The 25,832-nt window shown below is 33.6% G+C and overlaps 2 protein-coding genes and 1 pseudogene across 3 annotated transcripts; all 3 read left to right on the plus strand.

The window, feature by feature from the left end:
- Nucleotides 1-64: 64 nt before the first annotated feature.
- On the plus strand, nucleotides 65-970 carry LOC110811764 (dirigent protein 22 pseudogene; annotated as a pseudogene).
- A 1,055-nt stretch (nucleotides 971-2,025) lies between these two features.
- On the plus strand, nucleotides 2,026-2,947 carry LOC110811758 (dirigent protein 21-like). Its single transcript, XM_022038323.2, has one exon. The coding sequence runs from the start codon at nucleotides 2,197-2,199 to the stop codon at nucleotides 2,773-2,775; it is 579 nt and encodes a 192-aa protein (XP_021894015.2). The 5' UTR covers nucleotides 2,026-2,196; the 3' UTR covers nucleotides 2,776-2,947.
- Nucleotides 2,948-8,578: 5,631 nt separating this feature from the next.
- Nucleotides 8,579-18,060, plus strand: LOC110825153 (uncharacterized). Of its 2 annotated transcripts, XM_088209260.1 has the most exons (8): nucleotides 8,579-8,958; nucleotides 9,198-9,348; nucleotides 12,533-12,729; nucleotides 12,833-12,883; nucleotides 15,627-15,678; nucleotides 15,758-15,816; nucleotides 15,910-15,955; nucleotides 17,731-18,060. In XM_088209260.1, the coding sequence occupies exons 3-8, from the start codon at nucleotides 12,604-12,606 to the stop codon at nucleotides 17,871-17,873; spliced, it is 477 nt and encodes a 158-aa protein (XP_088065386.1). In that variant the 5' UTR covers nucleotides 8,579-8,958; nucleotides 9,198-9,348; nucleotides 12,533-12,603; the 3' UTR covers nucleotides 17,874-18,060. The 2 variants fall into 2 exon arrangements, with proteins under 2 accessions (XP_088065386.1, XP_088065385.1); XM_088209259.1 differs by lacking the exon at nucleotides 9,198-9,348 and having other exon boundaries at nucleotides 8,581-8,958.
- The last annotated feature ends 7,772 nt before the right edge of the window (nucleotides 18,061-25,832 follow it).

Below are 25,832 nucleotides of genomic sequence, written 5' to 3' on the forward strand. Positions count from 1 at the left end.
CTTATTTAATTTGAAAAAAAAAAATTCCATAAGGGTTTAAATTAATACAGAACTCACGTTCGAATCTGTCATCAACCCTAAAAATCTCGAACATGATCTAGATTGACAGTAGCCGAATCTCATAAAAAAAAAGAACCCAGAAAAGAAAAAGACTAAATTATCATTTTCTTGTATATATATATATATATATCATGTATACACGCGATGATAGAGAAAATTCAGTATCGATTTTGTCGTAACGTTAGAATTTTAACCCAACATTAAGAGTAAGCACGCAAAGCTTCCATGGACTCCATCTTTTTCATGATTCTCCTGTTCTCACTCCTCATTCCCGCTACTGCAAAGCCTGAAACCTTCTCTACTCGCTTATCACCATCGGAGCTCGGCTTTAAGAAAGAGAAGTTAACCCACTTTCACTTCTACTTTCACGACATAGCCACCGGTCCAAACGCCACCGCCGTCAGAGTTGCAGAAGCCGCAATGACCAACAAATCCTCAACATTTTTCGGTGCAGTTGTGGTGATCGATAACCCTTTGACCATCTCGCCGGAAATCAACTCCACCGTCGTCGGAAGAGCAGAGGGGTTCTTTGCCGCCGCGTCGCAGAGCGAGATCGCTTTTGCGATGGTAGTAAACTTTGCGTTCACGAAAGGGAAGTACAAGGGCAGCAATCTGAGTCTTTTGGGTCGGAATGTGATCCATCCCGGCGTGAGAGAGATGCCGATCGTCGGAGGAAGTGGGATTTTTCGATATTCCAGAGGTTATGCTCTGGCTAAGACTTATACTTCCGGTTCGAATACAGGGCACGCCATTATTGAGTACAATGTTTATGTTTTTCATTACTGATCTTGATAATGAGTTTTTCCATTATGGCATGTTTGGTTTCCGATCATAATCCTTGTCGTGATGTATCCTGCGCTTACACTTTCTATATCAGAAATAATATAGATAATCGCATCTTGTTCTCCCATGCACTTTGTCATCTGGGTTTGCCGTTCTTCTGACGCTGAGTAACTTTATTGTACTATATATATATATATATGTATTCACATATAGACGGGAACGTATACAGATATTCTTATATACGAACGTATACATATAAACACACCTTTTGATTTCCCTTGGGATGTTCTGATGTGTTGAGCTAGTATATATCTCTCTGGGTGGTTTTGTGAGGAGTCAAGACATAAGAGATTAGAAATGGCAGAAGGAAGCTGAATGCAGTGCCGGAGATCCGCCAAGATCGACGGAAAGGATGGAGGGGAGAAAGAGCCTGTTGAAAAGTAGTTAATAATATATATACATATATATATATTTAAAAGTAGAACGTGCGACAATTAAATGCACGAAAGGTGATATAATTAAAAAGTAGATAATAATATATATTAATAGCAAAAAATATTTCCTTCAATAAGAGGTTTCAAAGAAGGTGATGGAAAGTCAACTCAAAATGGTCAAAGTCTACGATCATTTCTTTAGTCAATAATTCAGAATGTGATTTTAAATAATTTTAGTATTTCAATTATTTACGTGATAATTGAAAATTGATTTCTAATTAAATAATTGACTTCGACTTATTTTCGTATAATCCATAATTTCGTTAAATAAAAAATAATATATTTTATTAATGATTTAGTAATAATAATATAATTTTATAAAGAATTAATACAGAAAATAATATAAATTCCCAATAAATAACTTTAACTTATATTTTTATAAATATTAATCGAAGTAATAATTATTTAAAAATATAATTACTACAAAATCACAAAATTAATTAAAATAAAAAATTCAGAATAGAATTCTCTTCACAATTTAATACCGATTTAAATAAATAATATGAAAATTGTAGAAATTTCAACTGGTCTGCAATGCCAATTATTCAAACTTTTGGCACTGGCTTTCTAGAGAAGGATGAGAAGTTTGACCATATATTTCATATTCATAAGATATATATATATATATATATATATATATGTAGACTTCATATGTAATACATGCATTTCCCAGAACCCCGCCCACGTTATATAAAAATACATAGCCACCCCCGACCCCTTACATTTACATGTATATATATACATGTACATACACATGGTTAGAACAACTATCTCAAAATATAAACACCATCATCTGTTCTACTAGGTTTCTTCTTCACCATATCTAGCTTAACTTATCTTCCTCACAATCATCATCACCATGGCCAACGCCGTCCTCCGGTCTTTTCTTCCTATCTTCTCTGTTATCTTCTTCTTGACCACCATTAACGTCGCCTCTGCAAAGCCCTTCTCAAAGACCGTATCTCCATCATCGCTAGGGCTCAAGAAGGAAAAGCTCACTCATCTCCACTTCTTTCTCCACGACATTTTAACCGGCGAAAACCCTACTGCCGTCCAAGTCGCGAGCGCGGCCACCACCAACACTTCATCGTCGTTCTTTGGATCCGTCGTCGTCATCGACGACCTCTTGACCGCCGGACCGGACGCGAAGTCGAAGACGGTAGGGAGAGCGCAAGGCATGTTCGCGTTCGCGTCGCAGAGCGAGCTAAGCTTGTTAATGACGATCAACTATGTTTTCACGGAGGGAAAGTTCAACGGGAGTACGATCAGTATTCTGGGTCGGAACGCGGTGTTTTCCGGCGTGAGGGAGTTGCCGATCGTCGGCGGCAGTGGGGTTTTCCGGTTCGCCAGAGGGTTTGCTCTGTTGAAGACGCACTCGTTTGATGTTCAACTGGGGAATGCTGTCGTCGAATATGACGTCTACGTCTTGCATTATTGATTATTTATTTAGTTAATAACAAATTTTTTAATGTGGAATTATTAATAAAAATTATTGTAAGTCCGTTACTTCTTTATATTCAATAATATATACATATATATATACGCCATAATAAATTTAAATTGCTCTGTACTTCCATATATTTTAATTAATAAATTAGTTTTTATTATAATTATTATATACATCACATAATTTACAAATATATTTATATATCCAAAGGAATCTGCAATCAAAATATTAAAATATATACTCAAAATACTAAAATATATGGTAAAAAAATTATTTCAAAGTTACACTTTATACTTTGAGAATTTAATAAAAGAAAGTGTTTTTAAGGAGATAAATAAAAAATATTAATATGTGTTAAGATCCAGCCCAAATGGGCATATTAATTATAATATTCGAATTCGAAATTTAGTTAAAGATTAATTTTAATATTTTAAATATATAAAAAATTTATTTTTAAATTAATTTATTTTAATTTTTTTTAAATTTATAAAAAAAAAGGGTCATAGATGAAATTAAAAACAATTTTGAGAAACATATGTGAAAATTTGAATTTGGTTGGTATTTTTAAAAGAAAAATAAAAAATTAGGGGTCAAAATATAAATAATAAAAATGTTACCATGTAGGACCGTCCAGTCAACAATTCCAACAAACCGGAGCACGGCCCGTGGTAAAGTACGCTGATGTCGGTGCCATGTAGGCGATTCGCGTGCTCCACGATCGAACGGTCTAGAATCAATCTTACGCGCATGGACGACCCCGATTTGTTCTCCTCTTAAACACGATCGAACGGTTGAGATCAAACATGATGAACGGTCTAGATTCATTTCTTCTTTAGACGCGATAGAACGGTCGAGATCAAACGTGATGATCGGATCAGATTAAAGTGATATGAGTATAAATATTTTGCATCACACTAAACTTAAACCCTAGCTCTAGCCTCCTGCTAGAGAATGGAGCTGACTGCCGAACGCCGCTGCACCAAAGCCACCTCTGACCGGCAAAAAAGATAAAAATTCTCCTACTCGCTCGGAATTCAATTCCAAGCACCTCTGTGGCCATATCGAAGAAAAACGAACGGTGGGTGAGCCAGAAACCGCGGACAAAGCACAACGGCACCACCGCAGGCAAAACCCAGAACCTCCTCCGCTGAGCCCCTTCATGTTTCCTATTTCGTGCGATTTTTTCACCGTTATATTCACCGTTCTATTTTCTACAAGTTGACCGAAGAAAAACTCCTAGCCGCGAAGGTCAGCCAGCAGAGCCGACGTACCAAAAAAATTCCACCACCGGTAGATTTTCGTTTTCTGATTTTTTTCGACCAATCGAGACCCCCCTAACGTGTTTTTTCGCATGGATATGTATAAAGCCAGCCAAAACCAACCAAAATTGACCAAAAATGGCCAGCCTGAGACAAATTGCTACCGAGAGTGGTGGTGCTATTACCGGAGCACGGCGGTGCCGCCATACCAAAATCCCAAAATTGGCCAGAAAGGATTTTTTATACCGATTTTGATTTTTTTAGAGTATTTTTAGGTATGTAACAAATGTTTTGAATTTCACATAGATAATTTAGGAAATTCAGTACCCATTAGAAAGCGTAGTAGACAATGCGACATCCCAAAACACCGATTCGGGTAAGGATCCCTCACCCTTTTCTTTGTTACGACAAATTGAACCTTAATAATTAATAATTGTATATTTTTATAAAAAATTAGATAACCCTAAAAATAATTACAGATCATTAGTGGTGCCGGAACTGGTTAGTTCATAGTCATTTTAATTTTTTGTTTATTTTTCTATATTATCTATATTTGTTTACTATTATACTGTGCATAACTCAATTGATGATTTTTGAACTAATGGATAATTGTAAATGAAACCTTAGTCTTATATTAAAATATAAAATAGTATAATTTAGGGACAAAATAAAGAATAAATAAAACTAGTAGATATTTTAGTAGTTGTTTAGGAAACATATAAAAATTAAAGAACATAGAAATTTAGGAAAAAGAAATTAACTTCAATATTTTAAGAAAATTTAGTATTTTCAATTGTAATTTATTCTATGAATTTAAAAAAAAAAATTAGAGACAAGGGTTGTAAAGAGAAAAAAACAAAATGACGGAGATGTTAATAATCGTAAAAGAAAACAAGCTTGGACCATGATTATTTCAATTACAGATTAACAGTTGAATTATTAGGAAAATAGAGAGTTAAGGAGTTAAGGTAAATGAGGAATTGCATTTAAGTTGTGATTTTAATTAGTTGTTTGATAGAAAACTTTTCGCTTTACCTTACCTTTTCTTTAATATATATACTTTTGTTGTAAAAGGAACTGTTGTTTTAGCAAAACACACATCATATTCATGGAACTCTTACATATGTGAGAATTGTGGCTCACGTTCTGCTTCTCTATTCTGTTAGAATTTAGCTCGATTATTTCTTGATTCATTCTTGTTAGAATTCTTTTTTTTGTCTTTATGTTTTCCTTTATTTCTCATGCGAGTGGCTATTTGAATTTGAATGCTTTCCTCATATGTTAAGACACTACCATATAGTTAATTACTTCATTAGTAGATACACATTTGATATTTCATACTCATTTTCAGATGGATCATACAGAACACATAGTAATGTTAAAGGGAGTTTTAGTGATGCTTGTAGGAATTTATATTCATAGAATGAGAAAACTTAGTCATGTACATGAATTAAGGCTTGAAAATGAGAAAGTTCGAGCCAAGGTTATGTAAAGGTTGGTATCAAGTGAGTTCTATCGACACATTATTAGGATGACAACTCCATCATTTACGAAGTTATATCATATGTTAGTTACAGTAGGTAGACTTAGACTTACCATTTGGGTAACTGTAGAACAAATACTTAAAACACTTTACTTATTAGGACACAATCAGAGAAATCGAGTCATGTCTTGGCATTTTGGATGATTAGGAGAGACTACAAGTCGTCATTTTCACAATTTCATATGATCTAAAATAGAATTGGCTGATAAATTTCTTAATCAGCCTGGTGGATCACGAGTGCCATCAGAAATAGCCAACAATCCTAGGTTCTTTCTATTTTTAAGGTAAATATGTTAAAACTACTTGATTAAATTTTTGTAAATGCGTATAATTTTATTTAATTAATGATTAATTGATTTTAGGATTGTGTTGGTGTGATCGACAAAATGCACGTACGTGTCAAAGTGTCCAAAGTTGATGCTCCAAGATTATATGGGAGAAAAGATTTTCCCACATAAAATGTTTTGGTGGCTTGTGCATTCGACTTGACTTTTACATATGTCCTTGTTGGGTAGGAGGGGACCGCATCAAATTCAGGAGTAATGAAACATGCATTAACAAGAGCTGATGATCCTCTAATTATTCCAAAAGGTGATTAAAAAGTTTGAATTTCAAAATATAGTGTATAGGTTTCAAAAAAAAATTTATAACTTTACGTAAAGTTTTTAGGTAAGTTTTACCTAGTAGATGTTGGCTTTATATTCCGGGATTGATTAATTACTTCATATAGAGAAGAACGGTACCACTTGAGTGAATACTCCAGAAAGCCACCACTAAATGCTTGTGAGCTATTCAATATTTGTCATTCTTCTTTACGTAATGCGATTGAACATGTCATCTGAGTTCTCAAAAAACATTTTCTAATTATTTCAAGCGTTAGTGAACCGCACTATCTGCTAAAGAATCTCAATCGCATTATATTTGCATGTTGTATTTTACACAACTTTTTGTAGAAAGATGATCCAAACAATGAACTTCTAAGAGAGGTTGATGAAGAACTTAGAAACGCTTATCATGGGGAATCTATTCCATTTGATGTTAGGGATAATCATGAGGAAACAAGAAGGCGAGAAGCTATTAGGGATATGATATCAGTTGATATGTGGCTTATTTATAATAGTTGATTGCTTTATTATAGTATCTGTATTGCTTAAGAATTGTGTTCTTTGCAATTGTTGTATTTTGTACGAAATTAGTATATTATATTAACATTTTAATGGTAACATTATATTTTAGATTTTCTACTTGGTTTAGTGTTGCAATGTTATATAAAATGGATAGTGGGAATAATTCTGCAGACCGAATGGGTAACATTATCCAGTGGACTAATGTGTTGGATGATGCATTAGTAAAAATATTTTACTCTCAACATTAATTGGGCTGCAGATTAGGTGGAACATTCACCACACAAGCTATGGATTGTATCATTTCATACTTGAAGTGCGTCTACCCAAACATGCCAATTGCAAAAGAGCGAGTCCACAATCACATTAAAAATTTAAAAAGACAATTCTCAAAATGGTATGATATAATCAAACATGGGCTGAGTGGATTTGCATGGAATCCGTCAACTGAAAATTTTGAAGCTGAATAGGAGGTCTAGCAACAACTAATAGAGGTAAATTAAAAATTTAATCATATATTATTTGTAATACTTTATATAGTTTAAATATTAATATCATATTTTATAATAGGTTAATCCAGAAGCAACTGAACTTAATAACAAATGGGTTCGAAATTACGACAAAATATTGTAAATATTTGGAAGAGATAGATCTAACAGAGTTGGTAGCGACACAGTACGTACCACTCGAAGACAAACGAATATGAATGTTAATACAAATGCAACGGGAGTTGAGGATGTGATGAATATGAATCCCAAAAATGTCAGTGTTAATATCAACGTCAATAGTGAGAAATCTTTCTATGATTGTCAAATGCCTTAAACTCCTACTTCACAACTCGAAGGAGAAATTCTAGGTTGTTCAAGACCGAGTAAATTAAGGCGGTTAGGTACTATCCTATAAAATAATTATCTGCTTGAGAAAATTGGAATGATTATTGATGCACTCAATAATATGGTATCAGCAAAACATGTTTTATCGACTCAACTGTATGAACAGATTGGTCAATTGAGTCTCACTGAAGATAAAAAATCACAAGCTTATATTTATCTTTTGAAAGAATCAAACATAGTGTCTGATTTCTTGAGTTGTCCTCCTAAAGGTCGCAAGAATCTCCTAAAGAATTTGTTTCTATAACTAGGTAATGATATAAATATTAAAATTCAAGTTCGTTTATAAAAACTTGTTACTTTGTAATTTTTGTTTTTTTTTTAATTAATATTCGTTTTTGTACGTATTTAAAAATGGAAGATGTTGTTATTGAAGTGCAAAACCCGAGTTTAGATATAGGAATGTTGCAGAATTTATGTTGCATGATGTATCATGTTTCTTTTTATGGACACTTATACTTCTTTACTTTATTACGATGGTCTAATTTGTATTTAGAAATAAATGATGACGTTATAAAATGTTCGTATTTGAAGTAGTTGAACTAGTATTGTATTTTTAAAGCTCTTATATTTAGGAAATTATGTAATTTTTTAAAATTTTTAGATAATTTATTTATTTATTTTATTATATATATGTTTATATATTTAAGTATATATATATATTTATATATAAACATGTATTTATATATTTAATTAAATTTATGTACTTATATTTTTAATTATATATATGTATATAATTTATTTAATTATATTAATTTTATTATATTTATATATGTGTTTATATATTTAATTATATATATATTTTTTATATATAAATATGTATTTAACTAAATATATAAATATATTTTTATATTTAATACTATATATTTTTTAATTTTTTATTTATTATTATATACAATAAAAAAATATTAAAATAAATAATTTATTTAAATATATAATCATATCTTACTATCAAACTAGATATAAATAACTATTATTAACAAATCTTTCATATACTGAATTTGTTCAATATTAATGAAGTATTATACAATTCCTTCGATCAGACTCTGCGACGTGATGATTAAGATTCGATCCTCGCCGGTCGGAAGGAAGATAAGTGGACCAGTAAAAGGTTTAGAGAAGAGAGAGAGGTGAGGTAAAAGGAAGAAAAATTGAAGGAAATTTCAGGGAAGCGTTGTGCCTAGGAGGGAGAAGAGTTGCGAGTGAGAATTTAGAGTTAGAAGGTGAGAAAAACCTGAGAGATTTGAAAAAGAAGCAGCAGTGTTCAAAAGAGGGAAAACAGCGAATGGGAGAGTGAGGAATAGGTGAAGAATAAAGGCAGAAAGAAAAGACTGGAACCCGTTTGTTCCAATCCTCAGGTATAGTCTAAATTCCTTCTAATGATTTCTTTCTAATTCCAGTAGTGTTTCAAGCTAGGTTTCTATGAAATTATGCAATGTATCTGAGATGGCGTGTAACAGACCCGGAAAATTTAATTTACAAAATACATCTGTGTGATTAATAAAACTTTGTATATACTGATTTAAAAGGAAAATATATAATAATATCAGTTGAAAATTAAATATATCTGAAATTAAAAAAAGAAGAAAAACCCTAGGGGAGAGAGGGAGATTGAGGAAACAAGGAGGTCGACGGAAAAGAGGGCGGTAAATCGATTCGCGAGGGACGAGGGACGAGGGACTAGGAGAGAGGAAAGAGGGCTCGAAGGGGGACAGCTACTGCAGGCAAACACCACCCGGAAACAGGAGGTAAGACGAATTGGGGATTCAAACCCCGAATTTGAGATTCGTACTTTTAAGTAGTTATTGTGAGTCTGATTCTATGCTTGTGTTGGGAGTTGAAAGAGAAATCTTAGGAAACGGGTGAGTCTTAGCCGGATGCCATTCGGGGAAATCATAAAGAGCGAACTCTGGGAGAGGAGAATATCTACCCGAGTGGAGTGAAAAGTTAGGCAGAGATGAGCTATTGAAAAGTGACGATTTCGGGGGGAATAACCTGGGGTTTCCTGTTGAAGTGGAGGGTGAGGTTTTTGAGAACGAAGCAAAAGATAAATTGAGTGATATGGCGGGCAGGGACATGGGTTATTGGGCCTTATCAGAGGACTCGGGAGTGCCTTTAGAATTCTAAGTACCGATTGGGTTATAAAATCTAATCTGATGACAGTGTGTGCGTGTGGCCACAGGGTGGTCGGATATTGCATGATTATTGTTTGCATTCATTTTAGATCCTCTTGAATTTCTTTTATGACTGGATTTCTGCATATGTTCTCTGGTATGGCCCGCTGATTCGGGTCGAATGAGATATGATTGTCACTATGGACAGTGGTGAAATAGATGGGTCTGTGGGATGATGTTCACTGTTTTATTTCCTTGTTGTGCATCTGTCTGGTTACGTGAGCAAGAACTAAGTGAGAATTGTATTGAGGGAAGCTAAGGTGAAGCAGAAGGATTTATGGAATTACGGTTGCTGTTTACCTTCCTTGCTGTGCATCTGTTTGGTAACTTGGGCAGTAACTGAGTGAGAATTTTATTGAGGGAGGCTAAGGTGAAGCAGGAAATCTATGGGATGATGTTTCTGTTTTATTTTTCTTTCTTTGCATCTGTTTGGGACACTTGAACAATAATGAATGAGAGCGTTGTTGGGGGAATTAATTGGAAGCAGGTGAATACATGGGATGACGCTTTTCTGTTTCTTTTTATTTCATTTATTTGACTGATGGGTTGCTTGAACAGTGGCTGAATGAGAGTAGTATTGAGTGAGCTAATAGGAGACAGGAAATATATTGCAGAATGGTATTTTGGGTTCTGTTGAATAATAGCTGAATGGGAGTACCTTAGGTGACCAAATAGGAAGTAAGGAGGAAAATCTGGGTTTAGAATTTATTTAAATTTCAACTGAGGACTTCAAATAAGGAACCTGGAAAGCAGCAAAAGTTTGCAGAGACACTTTTGCAGAGGGAAGAAAGCGAACAGTAAATTCTCAGACAGGAAACAGAGGGGAATTTAGGGGAACAATAGAGGTGAATAGTGAGGAAATGTGGAGTTGTGCGGGAAGGTGAACAAGAGAGAGTATAGGGATGGAACCAAATTTTTGAGGTGGTTGCGGATTTCAAATCTTAGGTTTGAATTTTAAATTTGACTTACTGGGCATACCAGCTCATTACTGTTTTATTTACAGATGCGGTGAAGCAGGAACAGGTTCAGGAACTACCAATAATGGATCCCATTACCTAGAGGATGCAGAGGGTGCCGAGAGGAGTAGTACAGGATATAATACCTTCACACATACACACACACACAAACACACACACACACATAAAAACAGATTTGGTATATTTGTATTTTGAATACTGTTTTTTTCTCCTATTTGCTGTTACGGAACATGGTGACCGTGCCCTTCAAGAGGATAGGATATATGTATATGGTTAAAAGTATAACAGGTGTATGGATGATTATATTTTGGAATGAAAAGCATTATTCTGTATTATACCAAATGGTAATATTAGAGGGACATACTACATGGGAATGTAAGGACACCTCGACTATTAGGGGTACGGGGCATTACATGACATGTATACACGATTATACGAATTTCAAATTGAATGTTTCAGTGAAAGGATTTTAGTTTATGGTGTTTTTTTTCTGTTGATTTTATGGACAGTTGGGGTTATATTTTCAATACAGAGTGATGATTGTTATTATTCTCTGTAGTTCTAGAGATTGAAGTTTGAATTCAACCACATCATCTTGTGTTACTTATTTCATTTGATTGATATCACTTGAAGCTGGATTCATGGTATGGGTGTAAAGGTTTACTCAAAAAATGGCATTGCAATGTGATTGTTTGTGGCTGGTTCACTGTTTGGGTATGAATTTAGTTAGAAGATGGCTTTTTGTTACGTAGACAGTTCATTGTGATTGTCGGTTTTTCTGTCAGGCAAACTATAGGGTTCGGTTAGCTATTGGCTTATTAGTAGATGAGACAGTTTGCATATAAGTACCGATTGTTATGATTTTCAACCCATTGTTCCTTCTATTTCTGTTTGGATTTCAGGTCTCTTGTTATATGGATTTTAGTATTTACTGTATTATCTATAAACTAGTTAGTTTTTGTATGACATTATATAATTATTGTCATGGTATGACATCATTTGTTTTCATTTAAATTGATGAGAGTGCGGCATCTTATAGTTTCTTTCTTTTTTGTTAACCGTATTTTGCCCTTGAAAGGGGATAGGACTTAGATTGTGCCTCTTGTCTCTCATCATTATTTTTTTCTAAATTCCTTGTCATATATAATGTACAAGAAAAAGAGACACAATTAAGAAGTAACAATAATTAAAACGAAGATTAAAACGTCAATGGAAGGGTTGGGTGCTATAAATGAGATGGACAAGTCTCGAAGTACATCGAAAGGAAATGCAGAGGAACAAACTATATGGAATGTGTCATGAGATTCTAATTTTGTATTTTATCTTTTAGTTATTTTATATTTACTTTATTCATCGTATTTTGATTTCAATTCCCCCCATTTATGTAAATACCGTATTAAATTATATACCATGGATAAATGTTAATATTACACACTTGCACCACAGTTAAGATATTAATAAATAATCAGAATGCAAATCGCATTTAGTAAATTAATTTACACTACAGGACGGGTGCATTAGACCTTCCTACAATATATACAATATATACATTAATGACAAATGAAAATATACATTACTTATTATCACATAAACTAAAATATATACGCTATTATCAAGTGAGTCCCTTTTGGTTTATGATAGCGTTCCTACCATGTATACAATTGGGGAAAAAATGTAATTATTTGACGTTTTTTTGAGACAATTTCATCCTAAGCCCATTATGAAAATAGTAGGCTATAACTATGCCCTCCTACTTCTAAATGATTCTTCATGTTATGCAGAAGTTGACATACAACTCAGAGGTTTAGAGTAGAAGCAGACTGAATCTTCCACAAGAAGAGAGAGAGAAAGAATGGGGACGAGGGAGGTCTACGAGCAGAAGCTAAGAAGTGGAAATCTGCACTATGATCCCACAATGAACCCTGGTCTTGGTTCTCCTCGCTGCCCTCGCTGTCTCTCTCTCTTAAACACTAATCCCGTATGTGTTCACTTTTGCTATGCATATATGCCTGCTTGCCTTTGTATGGCTGGTGTTCAATTTTAAATTTCTAACTAGAAATTTGCCTGTGCTGAATTTTCAGGATAAAGCTGAATGGGCCATCACCTCTGTTTTACATGATGCCACTGCTGTGGTCAGTCCTCTTCTTCTCTTTTTTTTTTGAAATAAAAGTGTGAAATGTATTAATAGTAGACATCAAGGGGATGCCGTCCATTTACAAAAGATTTACAGGTCAATAAGTATATTTACAATAGAACCAAAATCGACGATGCTATCAAGGTTGTGACCAAGAACAATAGATCCAAAAAGATGCTACCGTTTATCCTTGATAGCGGCAAAATCCAATTATTTTCCCTCCAACGCTCTACTGTTCCTTTCTTTCCAAACAATCCAAAAAATAACTAGGGGTATCATTTTATGATTAGCTTTTCTCTTGCAAAGTCCCTCCCAGGCAGTGACCCAGGATAAATTCTTGATGCTGAAAACCAGATACCATAGAGAGTGAAAATAGGGGCACCAAAGGAGAAGGTGGTTGCAAGTTTTCAAATCGGATTTACAAAGTAGCATCTATTGACCACTGTGTTACCTCTCATTTGGAGATTGTCCATAGTTAGAATGCGTTCTATAGCAGCTTCCCAAGCGAAGAAGGAAATTCTGGGTGGGGCCTTTGATTTCCAAATAATATTGGATGGAAATTTCTGACTGGCAGAGCTAGTGTGACCAGCTTGTTGGAAGTAGAGAGATTTTACAAAGAAAGCTCCATTTTTGCTCAGTTTCCAAACTAATTTGTCTTCATTGCTGTTTAATCTAATGCTGGACAGAATCTGTGCCATAGACAGGTATTCCTCCATCCCCCCAATCTTGTAAATTTCTGTTCAAAGCCAAATTCCAGTCCCCAAATGATTCAGACCCCAGAATACTGTCAATGAGTGTGTTTTTCTTATAGCAAATATGTTGGGAAATCTATGTTGAGACATTTCCTGGCCATTCCAATTATCTTTCCAAAATCTCACTTTGCAACCATTACCGATTAACGACCTCGAGTACTGAGTTACAGTAGCCCCCGACTGCTTTATGCTCTTCCACAAGCTGTAACCATGCGGACTATGATCCAATAAATTGGAATTATGTAAATTTTCCCCATACCATTTGTGAATAATAACATTCCTCCAAAGGCAGTTTTTATCATTCCAAAACTGCCAAGTCCATTTACCTAGTAAAGCTTGATTGAGAGTGGTGACCGGTCTGATCCCCAATCCACCAGAAACATTAGGTTGTTTGAGATCTTCCCATTTGACAAGGTGAATTTTTCTGTTGTTGACCTCATTTCCCCAAAGAAAACAATTTTGGATAACTTCCAATTTCTTAGCTACCTTTTTGGGGATGTGCAGCGCGAATAATAATAGATCGGATGATTCGATAAAGTGCTTTTATGAGAGTTAATCTATCCCCCTTGGAGAGAAAAGTTCTTTTCCAACCGGCAAGTTTGTTTTCCACTATATCAATGCTTGGGGCCTAACTTTTTCCGTCTTCATATCTTGAACTGAGGGGCATGCACAAATATTTGATTGATAATTGAGCAATTTTACAGTTTAAAATCCAAGCCAAAGGTCTGCCCATTAACAACAGTGCCAAGCTCCACAAGCTCTGATTTATGCAAGTTAATCTTAAGGCTGGATACTGCTTGAAAGCAAAGAAGAATCCACCTTAGGATAAGAAGTGAATTAACATCCAGTTGACAAAACATTAGGCTGTCATCGGCACATAAAAGATGAGTGATTTCCAACTGTTTGCCAAAATTTCCCACTTTGATGCTCCTCAATAAATGTAAATTTTTAGCTTTTTCAATGAGTTTGTTTAATCCTTTCATAGCAATGATGAATAATAAAGGGGAGAGAGGATCACCTTGTCTCAAACCCCTCGTAGCCGAAAAAAACGTAGAAGGGCTACCATTTACCATTACTGCAAAACTGGTCGTGGAGATACAAGTACACATCCATCTTCCCCATTTCTCACCAAAACCCATCCTATCTAGCATATAATCAATAAACTTCCAAAAGACATGATCAAAAGCCTTTTCCATGTCCAATTTGCATAGAACTCTCCTCTTTTTATTTCTGTAATCCACAATATAATTTGTTGTGAGAATGGCATCTGTGATTTGTCTACCTGAAATAAAGGCCAATTGGCTTTCACCAATGATCTTATAAAGGCAATTTGAGAGTCTCTTAGCTAGGACTTTGGAAAGGAGCTTGTAAATGCTCTTCTTCAGTCCTCTTCCTCATCATCTGCAATTACAATTTTATGCATGTTGTGTACTTTTATTTAGACAAACTTGCGAACACGATTGTTATATGCTTCATTTTTTTTCTTGTCAAATCTCATATCAATTAGAATATCTAACGGCTTTGCTTATTCTGACAGAGCTTTGTGTTGGTTGCTGTTTGCTATTCAGGTCCAATTGATAATTTGCCTTCAGGCACACTCACATGCAGGCACGGACAAGATAATATATATTCGTGAATATAATTTTAAGGGATGATATAAAAAAACATCTACACTTATTTCTATGAAATCGCACCACGTAATAGACCTTTAACTTTTGGTGTCCACTAACTCATCTAACAATATAGTCTCAGCTTTCTGGTAGAAGCTTTTTTTTTCACAGCCAGCTAAACAGAGGTTAAATCGTTAATTGGTGTATAGTTTTGAAGGGAGATTGTTTTGAAATTTAAGTGGTCTGTATAATTTGGGCTCATTATATTTTGAAGCTTGTGGACTTGCAAACATATGATAATTTGACTTGTCAATGATATATTTCTCACCACCTAATCTAAATATATATATATATATATATATATATTTCTGTTTAATAGGCTGGCTCTGGCATTGGTGCAATGCTTAGTGCAGTTCATGTTTTCAATACAGGTATGTTGTTGGTTCCTTTTACCTTAAGTAATTATACTCTTAAATAGGATAATTCTAAGCATTGTTTTTCTCTTTTCAGGGATTCCATATCTTCAAAGTCGGCTCAAAGGACCAAAATGGCTTCCTTTTGTAGCTGGGGTGCGGTGATTCTACCTCCTATTCACATTTCTGATTCTTATACCCTACAACCAGTTCCTTCTTATCTCACCATTTTTTCTCTTTTTTCCACAGGTTCCTCTGCTGCTAGTGTTTTCAGGAGCAAGTGCTTTATTTGGAGGTATTGATTTCTTTTTTTTTTTCACTGGGTTAAAAGAAGTATAAAATTGCTTGTAGCATCTGATGCATGACTTGGCTCGATATTGCTTCAACTATGGCCAGTGAATTTTTTAGGGGCCAGTAGAGAACAAAAAAATTGTACAATTTAGTCACATGGTACATCTGCATTTTCTTTAAATTATAGTTTAAGCCATCTAAAGTAATGAAACAACATGTCTTGAATTTGCTTTTACTCGTAATCTTTAATGCTCAGAAGAATCTTCATCAGCAGTTGATTTCATCTTGACAAGTTAGCTATTTCAACGTTGGTGCCCAAGCAGTTGTTCTTGGTCCTGATGCATATCTGCATGTCTCTATAATTATTTAGTCTTGTATGGTCAAAAGGATAAGCATGATTCTCGCCATTTGTTCAAGCAAATGAAATGTGACCAAAATCTGGAGTGCTTATCATTAGGAATTTGAGATGAAAGTGCAGAGATGTGCTGGGAGTGACAAAATCGGTGTGGTTAATGGCAAAACTCATGAAATTTAAAAAAGGGCATAGCTTAGGTTACGGATTTTCATGTTTCTGATTAATTTCTCCTACAAAAAGAGGTTGACACCGGACACTACGAAACCACAGAAGATAAGGGATCTGACTTTTAGATCTAGTGACCAACCTTTTTTGAATTTGTATTTTTTAAATATTTTTATAGATTTGCTTCGATATGAATAATTATTATCAAATTATCTATGATTCAATAATATATTAAATGATGTCATTAATTTAATTACTAAATAATCTGTAATAAAAATGTTATCTATTATTTGTTGACAAAAGTAATAATACTTAAATGATTTATATGTGTAATATTCTATTAACTCAATAGATTCACAAAAATAAAAATTAAATAACTAGTTGATTAATTTAAAATTATGTTTTGTCCTGTATAACATCATTAAACAGAGAAAAAACATTTCTCTTGTCTACTCATGTGCACACAGCTTTCCTTTTTAGTCATATTTAGTTGTTTTCTACTCTATCTGTTCACCATACACTACAATACTTGTTGCAAATTCCTTACTGCAGATTTCCTCTGAGCTTGAGTTTCTTGTAACTGAGTTCATTTATTAATTTATGATATATGTTGGAGCTTCAGTTACGTTAGTACTAGATCAGCATACAGCTGTAGACATGGAAATCTTAATGCCAGAGATGTGTGCCATCTGCCACATGCTCGAGTCAGCATGTACGCATATCCCTCTTGCCACCTTATGATTTTTTGAAAGGAGTGTAAGAGAAGGGCTTTTGATGGCATATAATTTTCTTTTCATATGTTCAAGGATATTTGCCTCGAGACTTCGTGTTTTTTGATAGAGAGTAATCTGCGCTATACTTATGAGAACCTTGAAGATTTGACAGACATTTGACAGATTTGTAAGCTTTATACTGGCTGGATCTCTTTGGTGCTTATATATAAAACACTAGGTTTTATTTGAAAGACAAAAGAAATAAAAAACTTAAGTAACAACAGAGCTATCTTAATAGTTCCTAAGCTTAACATCCTAACAATATATAGTTATTGTAATTATTCAACTTGATATTAAAATATATCAATTATAGAGTCTGCTTGTTCTGCATTATCTTGGTTTGCAATTCTCCACCTAGGAGCTCCTTGTTCATTTGTATTAACTTGTGTATATCAACATGTTCTGATACATATAATTGCAAATGAATGAGCACCCAAATTCAGATGCATACATAATTCAATTTTCTGTTAACATGTGAATTTGTAGGTAATGCACTTCCAGCGTTTGCTCAACTCACTGTAACATCTTATTATGCTGCCTCAAGTGCTTCACATTATGGGATTTCTTTGCTCACACGGCATATTGAGGAGACCTACTCTTCTCGGGCTCCAAAAGAAAGGTTAAGATGAATTCCTGCATAGACCAGAAAATCTGCTTTTTGAGTCTCGAGGCAATATTAATTTGTGTCCATAGATACATAAATTTTGTATATGGTTGAGACCTTTCCATATTTTTTTTTTCAATCTCTTTCTTCTGAATGACATGTTATGCATTTTCATGAGATTATAATGAATAAAATAATATTTTTTTGTTCTATTTCAAGTTCTCGTCTCGTTAGTTGGATGTCTTGTGCAAGATAAACTTGTGATATTGTTGAATAATGATACATTTTCATAATTATCTTGTGGAGCTAATGGCTATATATATATATATTATGTTTGAATTCCAAGCAGCATAATTATGATAATGACTGAATAGGCCGAATATCTGTTTGATCTGCGGATGAGTTAGTGAAGAGGCTGACAAATTTTGCTCTATAATGTGGGGCATCTTTTCCAAAAACTGGCAGGCTTTGTAAGACTGTTTACTGTATACAGCCTATTTTTAGCATATTCATTTATAAGATTTGTGAGCTTCAGCTGATTTTGGTTTTCTCATACCTTATTTAGTTAAAATGAGTAGTGACCAAATCAATATTTCATTTGTAACAACATGGTGCCTGCTAGACTATAACCTGATGTAGTTAATACCCCTCTTGAAGGAAAAATTCTAGTTAGTCAGTTTAATTTTGTTTCTCTCTATAAGAAAATAGCTCCTTAGAGGAAGTTATGAAGGTTTTGGCTGATTTGGAATGAAACAGTTGATATTTTGAAGTTGCCACTAATAAATGCGCAACTTGGTTGAGTTTTCAGATGTGCTGAAGTGTCACAGTCATGGCCTTAAGGTTCTGATTTGAATTGCCTCTTTCCTTTTGTTTACTTGCTTTTTTGAATTTTGTGTTATAATGTTGGCATTGATGAGCTTGTGTGGATGCTGGTGAATGTATGTTTCATGTGGGGTAGGCAGTGTGCTGCAGTCCATTCAAGAGTAATTTTGCAGAATAATCAGGATTTTCTTAATAGATGCAAGTCTGAGCATAATGAATATATCATGTACCCATATGCTGTTTTCTGGTTTCATCTTCACTTAGTTTCTACTGCATTTGCAAAATAAGTGCTTATGAATTATGCTGTGGATGGTGGGATTGTAATGAAAGGCAAGTTTCTGTAGTGGGGGAGAAGAAAATTAGGAGGTCTATTTATTGAATCCCTGACACTTGATCAGGTTTGGATTTGGGGAGAATCATGGGCTTAGCTGGGCGATTTAGATTTATCTTGAATTGAGATTTTGGGGTCCTAGAATGCACCTGTACTTATGCAATTTAGCAAACTATTCAGGTTATCAACTTTCTCCACCCAAAAACCCAAAGGAAAGAGAACTCCTCTCCATTGTCTAATCCCCAGGAAGAACCAAAAGGGTGAATGAAAAAGTGGAAGACATGTCATGTCGATGTTAACATATGTCATGGAGCATATACTTATATATAATTGACAAAATAAACCATGTTCCAACATCTTTTTGATCTTTTGCTTTTGAAATTAGCAGCTTTTGAAGATTTGACTTAAATTTTATTGAGCTTTCAACAGCTGATCAACGGATTTTAATGTTATATGACATGACATACTTGATCTCTTCCCTTTTTCATTTTCTGAAACAACCATGACTGCTTCAGTTGATTAATTCATGGACACATAGTCATTTATACTGCAAATTAGGCTGGTATAGAGAGGATAGTGTGACACTGACAACTCAACCCCCTATTTTAGAATTCTGTTTATTAGTAGCAGCTAGTTGTTTGTAGTTAGAATGAGTTTCAAATGCCTGGCTGTTGTTAATTAGGAAAAATCTATGGTTTGATTTAGATTTTAGGCTAAATACTAAATCACCCAACTCGTATAACTTATAATAGATGCAAAAAAAGAAAAGGAAAAGATAAGTTTGGTGGGAGTTAATGCAAAATGCTACAATGTATTCGACCCAAATAGGGACTCTGAATGCGAAAGGTGTTTTTTGTTTTTGAGGGTTAAGCACCCAACTCGTCTAGAGCAGGTTTCTCACAGAGAGCATAAAGTAACTACTGTATAAACTGTCAATCTCGTTTGCAACTTTATAGGGCTGTGGGCCGATGTTTCTTAAATTCCACTGCCCTCTCCATCTCTCTCTTGTCTCTGTATCAAAACATATGGAAGTGGTCCTTAGTTGAAGTGTGTACTCTGCACACGTCTTTATTGTGTGTCTCTTTAATCATGTTGCTCATCACATGCTTCCTTCTCTTGTGCATTTACTTGTGGGGGCCCTAGATAGTTGGAGTTGATGTTAACCTTTTGACAGTATTTCTTGGAGTTAAAAAATTGTGCCCTTAAAATTTTCATGACCCTTAGGTTACCCAGCGTCTTGCGATAATGTAGGTTCCTCGATTTGTCCTCCGTGGTAGGGAGCAGACAACGGGCATTAGTTGGGTAAAGATGTCGTTGTGGGCTAAATTGTGGGGTGATACCAGATTATTGTATTAACCAGAATTGTGGTTTTTAATGAATTTGATAAGTTTCCTTCTCAATTGCTTTAGATTCTTCTGTTACAGCTTCTCTTTTGTCCCTTGATTTGGAAAGAAAAGGAGGTGATACCAGATTATTGTACTAAACTAGAATGGTGGTTTTTAATGAATTTGATAAGCTTCGTTTTCAATTGCTTTATATTCTTCTGTTAGAGCTTCTCTTTTTTCCCTTGATTTGGAGAAAAAAAAAAAAACAAAAACGAGAAAATATTAGTTTAGGAAGAAAAAAATAGAACCTACCCTCTATCCGTACTCTTAATCTCTGTTCCTTTATCTAAACAATATAAAATATTTTACCTTCATTTCTATTACCATTTCATTCAAGCAAAATAAAATATTTGTAGCTCAATTTTGTTTCTCTCTTGTTCTATTACTTGACCTCTGCTAAAGTCATAATGTCGGTTAGCACGTGTCCTCCAATACATCCTTTAAAACATATACAGACCAACTTAATACGTACAAAGGCCGCCATAAATGCGGAATTCTTGTTACTTCCCTTTTGATGCTTGCTTGCGGCCACACATAGTGGAGGTGGACTGACCACCTCACCAGCTTTGCCATTTTTCTTAAGATTTCTATCAAAGATTACATTCTAGATTTTTTTTTTTTGAAGTTGCAGTTTTCGTTTGTGGAAATTCTTTTTGCATTGAGAAATTTTATGGTGTCTCTAGTGTCATGTTTCTTGTATAGTAATTCTTTAATATTGTATGGTAATTTAGTAACTTTTGTAATAATTACGTTATCACAGAAATTTACTAAAATTGCTATGAAATTTTAAACATTTACTTTGAGATATGGTATCTCCTAGGCACTATAGTATCACCTCAAGAAATTAGAGAAGAAATGGGACTATCTTAATTTTTGTTCTGACTATATCTCTCGGGTTTCGTCTTCTTGAACTTCACAACCTTCTGGTTGCTTTGCTTCTAATATTCAGTTACTGCCTTAACTTCAATGATTTTGAACATAAATGTGAAAATACAAAAGTAAACTCTCTTTTCGTGCTAAGAAAAGTAAAAGACCTTAGCTGTATATGCTGAATTAGGATATTATATTTATAACTAGTTTTTTTCATTTCCCTTTTCCATTCTCTAATATATATATATGTGTGTGTGTGTGTGTGTGTGTGTGTGATTTTTTTTTTTTGTTATAGGCTTTAGGGTTGCAGGGTGGGCCATGGAGTACTTGCCAATATTAAAGACTACTTCTTTCTGTACTTTGTGCAATTGTGTCATTAGATGGAATAAAAACAAAAAGTATAGGGGGAAACAGTTGTAAGACCAAATTAGATAAAATGATGTATAGGAGGCTTTCTCAATTCGGTTCTGAGAAAAGACTCGTCCACCAAACTTATAATTCTCCATCCATGAACTAATAAAATATTATAAGTTGCTTTTAGTAGCACATGAAGTACTTGACATATTGTTCTATATGCAGAGACGTGTACCTTAATCTGTATTATATTATATAATCATTAAATAGTATTTATCACTACTGCCTAATTCCAGAATGCTGTTAGTGTCAAGTGTAATTTTCTTCTTGATCTTGCTAATTAGTGCTAATATAATGTCTTGATAACTGATGGATTACCTGTTTTGCTTGCTAATGGAACTCATGCCTTTGATTCAAAAACTTGTGAAAATCTCAACATATTATATTGTGTATATAATAGTTCTGATGGTTCTTGTCTAGTTACTGATCTTTTTTTTTTTTTGCGTGATGCAAAGGCTGTCATTAGGTGTGAGCTTTAATGGCCAAGAATATTATTGTACGGGTATTGGACTCTTTTAACTTTACTTAGTACCTTTAATATCTAGTTTAACTAAATTATTAGAGAATGCATTCATATTGCATATTAACCATGTTATGTACTCCATGAAAACAAGTCTACCGAAGATTTGGATTGAGTAATAATTTCTTTCAGCAGTGAAAGAATTGAGGCAGTGGAGTATAAGATTTGGGTGAGTAATAATTTCTTTAGTGGTGAAGGTATTGAGACAGTAGAGAGTATAATGTTGTTGTGATTGTAGTAGATGTCGGTAAACCTTGCAGCTGAAATGGCAAGTATTAGTATTTATGTGTACATAGGCATGGTGTACTGCCATTGATTGGAATCTAATGATTAGATTAGGTATACATCTCTATATATATATATTTTTTTATGTGTTAGGTTTTATGACTTCTCATGAAAGATTTGATATTCAAATTAATGTATTACCCCACACTCCCATTCTTAGTATCAATATAGTTTAGTAACAATTTTGGCACTATTACAGGACTGGTTAGGTTATAAGGAATTTCGTAGGGTTTAGTGTTAAGAGTAGACAGATATCAAATAAAGAGGTCCTAAATAAGGTAAGGTTATGTTTGGAATTAGGTCAAGAATCATATGAAATTTGTTTATAAATACCCACTTAATATAATTGGGAGAAAATATGCATCTTACTAGATTGATGAAAAACTTGAGATCTTATATTGAAGTTCATGTAGAATTAGAATGATGCTTTTCAAATTTCATCAAGTTAAATGGAATTTTAGATTGGGTTGCTCTAATTTTATGAGGAATTACTTCAACATTAGAGAAACTGACATGGGATTAAGTGTAGTATACATGAAAGCTTCACTGCAGCTAAACTTGAATTGTGTTGCACCAACAGGTTTCTGTTATTTTTTCACAACTTTTGATGAACATGTTTTTACCAGCTGATGGAAAAGCCTATGTCTTCTTCTAATTATGCATTGTTTTACTTTGCACGATTAAGCCATTTATGGCTTCACTGATAGATACACACACACACACACACACATATATATATATGTATGCTTAACTATACAGTCTATACTAAAAGTCTTTTAAGCTAGAGTAAGAGATACTATAAATATTGTTTAAGAGTAGCATTTGAAGTAAATGAAAAATTTAGGAGGAATCTAATTATAGAATGATGAAATTCTTTATACGAGCTGAAAATTGAGTTCTTATGAATTCAACTGAAATTTGAAGTTGATAGAATCTGAAATATACATATTTGAAATTTTGGGTTTTTGAAATTTTTATGATACTTTGTTGCTTAATGTGATGATTTATATTAGTTGGGGATTGGATTGGTTTAAATTTTCTTTTCATATTCATTTTTGGTAATTTACCAAATTGCTTTGATGGATTAAGGCATGTATGAATTTCTTTAAGAAGATCGATCAGCTTTTTGTTGGTTGTGGTTGTTGATACATTTTAAAGCATGCAGAGATATTATATATATATATAGAAACTGAGAATGATAGATAGAAGAATATGGAGTGTATATACAATATACACTTTAATGTATTTGTATTTGGAGCTGTAATTTTTTAGAAAGAGAGAAAAAGAAAAACCACACCGCTTGACCAAATGACATCTTAAAGAAGATTTATCCTTGAGATGATGAAATTCTTTTTTCATGTGAAAACTTTTTTGTCAGTACTGAACGTCTGTATGTATATACGTCTGTCTGTATGTCTGTATGTATGTATGTATGTATGTATATATATATGTATGTAATGTTGTTGAAAGTTGAATTTCTTTTATGTTAGCCAACGCAACAGTACCTGGAGGAGGAGAAAGCAATCATTCAAGCAAGGGAGACAAATGTTTTCATCTTCTGTTTTTCTTTTCTTTTTGCAAATGTAATGGAGACCTCAGACAAAACACAAGTCCCAACATAAATCAGATCGACAGCATATTCCAAAACATAATCTACTTAAGCAGTATATATATACACACTACATACACATATATACACACACACACACACGACACACACGTGTATATATAGATGTACTGAAATATGTTTGCTGTATTGGGTTTAAGAAAACGGGTAAGTTGGTAAGATTCTGTAAATATGATTGGTATATTAAAATTTATTTTTATAATTTATAATATATATATATATATATATTTAAATCATTAAAAAAATTAGAGTTTTAAGTCGTTGCATTGACTTCTTAATTATACGATACATGTATGTATATATAATTAGTTTATTTTATATATACGTGTATATATATATATATATATATATATATGTAAATATGTCAGTTTTTGAGTGCTATGAAAAATGTGGTTGCACCATTCCTAATCCCACTACGATATATACACTCACACGTGAAAGCCCGGGGGCAACACATCAGAACCGTTAATTTTCAATTAATCTCATCATCTCAGAGGGACCCAACTCTCCATTTTCATGATTCAGAAAATCAGATGGACCTGCACAGATTAATTTGTTCTTAACTAAAGATACCTTTTTATAATCTTAACATATACATATATATATATATATATATTTATATAGACACCGGTCTTTCCACATATGCAATATTTAGATCATGTCCATGGCCATGAGTGGTCTCAAAATTGCCACCTTTTTTTTTTTTTGTTTTGTTTTCCTTCATGTCTGATGATCACCTCGTCTCATGACAAGGAGGTTCCACCTCAAATCTTGAATCCAATGTATATTATTATACAGTATAAGACATCATTTAAACCTTGATTGCAACACCTACATATACATTCATGTACATATATATATATATATATGTCTGTATTTGCGTATGTCATATTTATTTTCTTGAAAAGAATATATATACGCAGGTGGGAGAGAGAAAAATCTACCATTTTATCTTTCTTAATTCTCTCTCTGTGTGAAGATAAAAAAGAAGAATATACATTGAAGTTTGGCAAGCTATACATGCAACAAATACATACAAAGAGACATACATAAATACATACATATATATATATATATATATATTCTGGTAGTGCTATGGAGATATCATTTTCTTCCTGCAAGTTTTATGCAGAAGAGGAGACATACGTCTATCAAAAACCTTATCGCCTGATCTTTTCTGTGATCTAATTTTAAACCCATCTCTCCTTTCAACCCACCTGTTCAGACAACATATGGATTTCCATTGCACACGTGTGTATTACACAGACGTTTTTTAGTCATATAATCACTCCAGTATATTCTTCACACGTGTGAAAAACTTCTGAAGGGAATCTTAGAGGAAGAAAACAGTACTACAACAGGTTTTTATGACTACTGAACAAAAGTTTTGGGACGTTTATCTGTAAATTTTTACGGTACTAGAAATGAACAATCTCGTCAAGAGAAAAACCAAGATGATGAAACGCCTGATTATGTATGTGTATATATGTATATACCCTTTGAGGAGTCTTCCTGTAGTAACCCTGAAAATAATGGATCTAAAGCTATATAATTAATGTTGTGAAACTATAACACCATCCTGCTTCAGAAATTTAAGAAAGCCAAGAACATACGTACATGATCATTTAGAATTTTCATTTACATAATATATATATATAATAATTAATCATGTACTAAAATCTGGAACAGGGTTTTTCATATATATAGATATATATATGTATAGATGTAAG

Source organism: Carica papaya, chromosome 8, assembly GCF_054855325.1.
Source record: "Carica papaya isolate Zhongbai chromosome 8, ASM5485532v1, whole genome shotgun sequence".
Taxonomy (NCBI): Eukaryota; Viridiplantae; Streptophyta; class Magnoliopsida; order Brassicales; family Caricaceae; genus Carica; species Carica papaya.

Coding starts and splice junctions, on each gene's coding strand:
- LOC110811758 (XM_022038323.2), top strand. CDS start 2,197: ATGGCCAACGCCGTCCTCCGGTCTTTTCTTCCTATCTTCTCTGTTATC.
- LOC110825153 (XM_088209260.1), top strand. CDS start 12,604: ATGGGGACGAGGGAGGTCTACGAGCAGAAGCTAAGAAGTGGAAATCTG. Junction 12,730..12,832: donor CTCTCTTAAACACTAATCCC/GTATGTGTTCAC, acceptor CTGAATTTTCAG/GATAAAGCTGAATGGGCCAT. Junction 15,817..15,909: donor GGCTTCCTTTTGTAGCTGGG/GTGCGGTGATTC, acceptor TTTTTTCCACAG/GTTCCTCTGCTGCTAGTGTT.